The sequence below is a fragment of the Neolamprologus brichardi genome, chromosome 7 (genome assembly GCF_056152115.1).
Source record: "Neolamprologus brichardi isolate AB-2024 chromosome 7, ASM5615211v1, whole genome shotgun sequence".
Taxonomy (NCBI): Eukaryota; Metazoa; Chordata; class Actinopteri; order Cichliformes; family Cichlidae; genus Neolamprologus; species Neolamprologus brichardi.
Genome location: NC_142110.1, coordinates 24,653,106 through 24,660,184, shown reverse-complemented (window position 1 = coordinate 24,660,184; position 7,079 = coordinate 24,653,106). Strand labels below are relative to the sequence as shown.

Here is a 7,079-nt window from a genome sequence, read left to right as displayed (position 1 = left end):
TGACAGACGCGAAAGGGACTCTGAACTTCAATTAAATAATTACACAGATATCAGTAAAATCCATCAGTGGAATATGTTGCTTCAAAACAAACTGGAAACCTTTACCCAGCCTTTACCTAACCTACTTACCTTTACCTAGCTCGTTTTAACTTGCGGGCTACAAAGAGCCTAATTTGATATCAAGAGAGCCAGACAACCATAAGGACATTTTTTTTTAAACAATGCGTTCGAATAGTTCACCTTTTTTAATGTAAAGAAGTGCAAGTACATTTTTTTAACTTGCATTTAGTGAGCTATGTTTTTGCAAGCCAGTGTCTAACAGCATGTCTTTGGAAATTGATATGTTTTTGTTTTCGTATGGACTAAACACTTGTCAAAATATAGAAATACATAAATTTCCTGTGTTAAATGTATGCAGCTCAAGGAAAATTTAAGGAAACGTTAGAGAACTGTTTTCCAGTAAGGGAAGAAAACCCTCTGAGGCAGATTTCTGCATGAAGACAGTACTTACTGTTTAACTTGCCCCTGAAACCTGGCACTTCTTTGCCTTTACACACGCATCAATATTATGAATGAACTCCTGTGGAGCTGCCAGAATGTCACTGAGGTGCTTTTGTTTGAGCCTGGAAGGCAGTTTTATGGTTCATTACAGAAAAAAATGTTCACAAAGGTAAGTAGTTCCAAATGCGTCCAAATTTATCCTTCATTTTCTAAATCACATTCACATTGCATGTCCATTACCTCAAGCTGGATGTCGGTGGGCAGATAAAAGCACTGACTGTGAATAGTGAGAACAGCGAGCGATCCGTCACAGAGCTTCGTGTCAAGTTGATCTTGGCAAATGCCTGTTACATGTCGGAGTATGCTTTTGGAGCCGATGTTATCTTGCTGACAGCAATATGGCCAGCTTTCACAGCTGCATCGCTGATCCTTTTGTTGCTTCCTCAAACCTATCAACAACTCATCTTTTCTGTTCTCGGTTGGCCTTGCAAGTTGTTGTACTTTTCGTGTGATTTGTGTCATAGTGTCACTTGATATTATATTCCTTGAGCTCTGTGAATACAGCAAACATGTAGGCTTTGTGTTTACTTCTGTGAATAAATAGGAACCAGTGAATTTTCATGAAAGAATTGACATTCCCTGTCTCCTCTTCTCCTTATTGATAACACATTTTCAAAAGGCTTCCATGAGTTTCTACCTTCCACATGTTTTTGTAGCATGAATGGGCTTGCATTATTAGAAAGGATTACGAATAAGATTGTGTTTTACTTTTTTAAAAAGTAATATGGACTATTGTTGATAGCTGGCTTTGCTTAAAGACACAATTTGTATTTATTTTTTAATTGGTCAGATTTTTCCAAAGAAACAACGTCAACATATGTTGTTATTGCCTTCTTCTTTATCCTCATTATTAGTAGCAGTGTGAATGGCAGTTAAATGCCATAGTGAATGGGAATGAAATTCCATGATTTTCTATTTTCTATCTGTCTCTTTTGTCACTGATACCAATGCCCCATGAGTGACACCATATCCTGATCTTAATTTGGACAGTTCCACCTACAGCTGTATTTAGCCAGGTGACCCCTTTCAAAATCACGTGCCTTTTTTAAAAAAGTTTCATCTTCCAAACATTATGTGTTTGGAAGATTTTCAATTTATACCTTGTTATTTCTACTTGTTCTTATTGTTTAGTTAAGAAGTATCATACAAGAAATAAAAAACCTGGAAAGTCAATATCTAAAATATCTATCTGTCTGTCTGTCTGTCTGTCTGTGTCTGTCTGTCTGTCTGTCTGTCTGTCTATCTATCTATCTATCTATCTATCTATCTATCTATCTATCCATCCATCCATCGAGCCATCGATCCATATATATAGGGAGAGAGAGCCACACCACTGTGTCTCCCTTTCTCTCCACATAGCACTGTTGCCTCTGGTGAAAATCCTGGCACCCTTCCCCCACCTATCACTTTCACTCACGACCAGGTTCAGATGCAAATGAGGAGACTCCACTCAGGCAAGTCTGCTGGACCAGAAGGGGCGAGTCCCCGCTTCCTCAAGGCCTGTGGCCCCAGCTTTGTGGAGTCTTTCATAAACTGTTCGTGTTGAGTCTGAGTCTGCAGAGGGTCGCAGTGCTGTGGAAGACATCATGCCTCGTCCCTGTACCAAAGACGCCAGGTCCCCTGGATTACAGGCCTGTGGCATTGACCTCCCACATCATGAGACATGACGTCATGCAGAGAAATACTGTATTAATTTTGGGCATGTTATTTTTGAGCAGAAACCTCAGAATTGACTCTTGGAGTTTAACAGGTCAACCTCTTGACTTTTTTTTTCTTTTTGTCAAGTCTGTATTTGCCCACCAGGTGTCTCACAGGGATCACTCTGGGACAACTTTCTATGTCCATGACAAAGAGATTTCTTTAACTCTTTGGTGAAATGTGTGTTATAATTTCCTGTTCTATGTTCTATACAATAAAGTTGAATGAGGGGACTCTTAGTGCTCATCCCAAGCCAGGATAAAAGAAAAGGGTTGCACCAGCAAGAGGATCTGATGTAAGATGTTGGCCAAATCAAATATAGGGCTCGTAAAGAAGGACAATTTCATGGAATCAGACTGGTGTACCATGGTGTAGATAGGAAGTGAAATGGAGTTGGAGTAATCTTGAATATGAATGTTAATAGTGTTGGGGGAGTTGAAGACAAGGTTACAGAAGATCGACTGGCTTGGCAGAGAGATTGCACTGGAGAGGATGTGCAGCACCCGTGATTAAGAATAGAGATGGAAATGAATAAAGTGAAGTGCATGGGTTGACAAGATGGAAATAGTACTTTGAGGAGCAGATGAATAGAATAGAGAAAACAATGGATAAACGTGAGGAAGTGCAGTGAATTTTTAAGTCAGAAGCGAGAGCAGCTCAGAGGATGAAGTGGAAAAGCGGTTGGTCCATTCACATTCATCCAGACTATGGATGTATGGACATGTCTGGGGGCAGAGAGCAGTGGAACTTTTAAACAAAATTAAGGTTAGGGAGAGAGTGAGGATGCCTGAGGAATGAAGAAGCGTACTGCTGATTTGCAGAGCTGCACAGAGGGTTCAAGCTGATCAAGCATTCATTACAGCTATGGGAAAGAACTGACAATCTCTGAGCAGGAGTATGCCTCCTAGTGAAGAAAGAGCATTGCAAAAGATGAAAGAGAATCCAGTCGGAGTGGAGTGGGTGGAGACAAGTGTCAGGGTTCATAGTATATCTGATGGACAGATCAGGCTGAGTGATTTGGAGTCAGAGGCAAGACTGAGATGGTTTGGATATGTGCAGAGGTGGGATAATGGATATATTGAACCACAGAGACGACAGAGAAGATTTCTGGTTGTACTGAAGGAGAACATGCTCAGTGTAACGGAACCACATGCTATAGGATAGTCTAAGGAGCTTGGAAAGAAAAGCGTCTGGACTTGTTTAAGTTGCTTGAAGACGTTTCACCTCTCATCCGAGAAGCTTCTTCAGTTCTAAGGTCAAATGGTGGAGAGTCCCAGATTTAAACCTAGTGGGAGTATCCCCCCACAGAGGGACAAAAGGACCCCCTGATGATCCTCTGATCACCTGAGCCAAGGTGTGAAAATGGGTGTGGGTCCCAATCAGCCAGGGTTTCGGGTGCGCTCATTGTGAAACCTGGCCCCACCCTATCATGTGATTTCCTGAGGTCAGATGGCCCAGGATGTGAGTGGGCGTTAAGGTGTCTGGGAAGGGATCTCAAAACTGGATTATAGATGGCAGACAGTTGGTGTCGTAAACCACCGCCTCTGTTCAAAGATGGTCGCTCACAGTGGATGTAAATGGCTTCTTTCACTCCTCTTTCAAACCATCTGTCCTCTCTGTGCAAAATGTGAACATTGGCATCCTCGAAAGAGTGTCCTTTGTCCTTTAGATGCAGATGGACAGATGAGTCTTGTCCTGTGGAGGTGGCTCTTCTGTGTTGTGCCATGCGCTTGTGAAGTGGCTGTTTGGTCTCTCCAATGTAGAGGTCTGGGCATTCCTCGCTGCACTGTACAGCATACACCACATTGTTAAGTTTGTGTTTTTGGGTTTTGTCTTTGGGGTGAACCAGTTTTTGTCTGAGCATGTTGCTGGGTCTGAAATGCACCGGGATGTCATGCTTGGAGAAAACTCTCCTAAGTTTTTCTGATACACTGGCTACATAGGGGATGACAACATTGTTGTGTCTGTCTTTCTTATCCTCCCTCGCTGGTGTCTGATCTTCTTTTCTGTGCATCTTTGCTGACTTTATAAACGCCCAATTAGGATAACCGCATGTTTTAAGTGCTTCCTTTACATGTGTGTGTTCCTTCTTTTTCCCTTCAGGCTTAGAGGGAACATGTTCTGCCCGGTGGTGTAGGGTCCTGATTACTCCAAGTTTGTGTTCCAGAGGGTAATGGGAGTCAAAGAGGAGGTACTGGTCCGCGTGTGTGGGCTTCCGATAAACTTCAATGTTGAGGTTGCCATTCTCTTCAATGTGCACAGCGCAGTCCAGGAAAGGCAAACAGTTGTCCTTTGTGTCTTCCCTGGTGAACTTGATGTTTTTATCCATGGCGTTAATTTGCGCAGTGAAGGATTCCACTTCTTGTGTCTTGATTTTGACCCAGGTGTTGTCTACATATCTGTACCAGTGGCTGGGTACTCTCCCTTTAAAAGAGCCAAGAGCCTTTCTCTCCTCTTCTTCCATGTAAAGGTTGGCTACAATAGGTGACACGGGGGAGCCCATGGCGCAGCCATGTTTTTGTCTGTAGAAGCCATCGATGTATTTGAAATATGTAGTGGTAAGGCAGAGGTCTAACAGTGTGCAGATCTGATCGGGTGTGAAGTTGGTCCTGTCTTCCAAGGAGCTGTCTTCTTGTAGTTGTTTTCTGACAGTCTCCATGGCCTCCGTGGTGGGTATGCAAGTGAAGAGAGAGACTACATCAAAGGACACTATGGTTTCATCTGGATCCAGGGTAAGTTTCTGGACCTCTTCGTTGAAGTCGGTGGAGTTCTTGATGTTATGTTGGGTGTTCACCACAAGAGGTGCCAGGATGGTAGCAAGGTGTTTTGAAATGTTGTAAGTAGCTAAGTTTATGCTACTGACTATGGGTCTGAGTGGGACACCTTCATTGTGGATCTTAGGAAGTCCGTAAATGCAGGGTATGGCATCCCCGGGGTAAAGCCGGTGATATGTGAGGCGGTCAATGATTTTGTCCTTTTCAAGGTCTTGAAGGCAAGTTATAACTTTCTTTTTGTAGCTGCTTGTGGGGTCTCGCTTTAAGGCTTCGTAGGTATTGCTGTCACTGAGGAGAGTAGTAATCTTTGTGTGGTAATCCGTTGCGTTCAGGGGCACGGTGCACCGTCGCTTCCCTGAGCAAAGACCACAACATCACTATATTACCAGCTGATAAGGGAAGGTGCACCATGGTCCAATGACCTGGATGACTGAGAACCTTCACAGACATGCTATAGGATAGAGTGAAATATGGCTAGATGAAAATATGAGCTTTATTTTTACACTGAACATGTTTTATTTGTTTGTTTTGTTTGTCAAATTCCCCCCATTTTTATTTTTTGCAAGTGTAATGTTATCCTTGAAATATTACATTTTTGTAACCTTATTTACATGTTTGTATTTTTTCTAAAATATTGTAAAGAATCGTCTTTTTGCAAAAAACAAAACAAAACATACATATTTCAGTAGCATTACCTTTTTTTTAATCCCACTTTTTCTTTGTTAAATTTTTGACACATAGATGAAGAATGATGACGACATTTCAGTGTTGTGCTGTCACATACTGTCTAACGGCGTATCTTAGGAAATGTGTGTGAAGTAAAGCCTGAGACTGGAAGGCTCTATAATCCAGTGAATTCATTGTGAAAATATTTGAAGAGACTTTTGATAACTGCTACAACTCTTCTTTTGTCTGATGTAATGCTTTACCAAAGTTATCCAGTTCTCAAAGTCTATTTTTTGAAACTTTTAATAACTTTTTTTGTAACCTTTTCAATCTAAAACCACACTAAAATAAAATTCAACATTAAACATCTCCCTCAAAACTTTCTCTCTACAACACAAAATACTAAACATTTCAGTGACAGATCCTTAACAAAACACTAACATGAACCATCACTACTGGCTCCCATCAGCTGGTCTGCTGAAAAACTGCAACATCCCACATTTAAAACTACATTAACAGAATATGTACACAATCAGAACTGATTACTCATTGTTCCCTGCACAAACAACATTCTCCTAAGTAACAAGAAGTTCATTTCTATTAAAAAAGGAAACAGTCTGTGTGAGTCGCTGTCACAGAACAAAAGCACATCTGGAAGCATTTCTGCAGATGAACTCTTGGTTGGAACAATTTGGTGAGTCTCTTTTTAATTTTTCCCTTCCGTGGCTCCCAGAAGAACCAGAATTCTGACCATAAAAAACACAGTACGAACATACTTTAGTAACAGGAAGTGTTCAGGTAAGGGGGAGGGGCTTCAGAGTGAGGTTTCCAGACTGTGCAAGGGGCTTCCTGGACAGGGTGGTAGTCCTGCTGAGTTGGGAGGGACCAGTGCAGACCTGGAGATGTCCTTATGTAACGGGATGACACGGTCCAAGGCGTTGTTGTTCTCGTTGGGGGTGAAGGGGAGAGGCGGCTGGCTGGACAATCCAGTAAGTGGCGGTGGGATGAAAATAGAGTTTCGTTTGGTAGGGGGATCATCTTCACTCTCATTTTCATCGATGAGGGGGATCTGAGGTTCTGAGTCTTCAACACGGAACTCGGGATGATTCATGAAGTTGTGAATGGAACTGCGAGATTCAGGTGTCTCCAGACCTTCATAGGGAGACACACTGTCCCTGAAGGCTTTCACCACACGGATCTGGGAGATCAGAGACAGTGAGTCAACTCAGGTAGATCATTTACAGCAGCAGTCCCCAACCTGTTTTGTGCCACAGACCGGTTTATGTCTGACAATATTTTCACGGACCGGCCTTTAAGGTGTCGCGGATAAATACAACAAATTAAAACTAGTACCAGTACCGAAAAAAATAAGATTTATTC

General features: G+C 42.1%; 1 protein-coding gene across 1 annotated transcript in view; it reads right to left on the bottom strand.

Annotated features, from left to right (window-relative positions):
- Window positions 1-5,986: 5,986 nt before the first annotated feature.
- LOC102782088 (plasma membrane calcium-transporting ATPase 1-like) overlaps window positions 5,987-7,079 on the bottom strand; it is a 28,162-nt gene continuing 27,069 nt past the window's right edge. Inside the window, exon 21 of the mRNA XM_006782300.2 lies at window positions 5,987-6,897. Within this exon, the coding sequence (XP_006782363.2) occupies window positions 6,514-6,897 (384 nt within the window). The 3' untranslated portion in view covers window positions 5,987-6,513. The remainder of the gene's footprint in view (window positions 6,898-7,079) is intronic.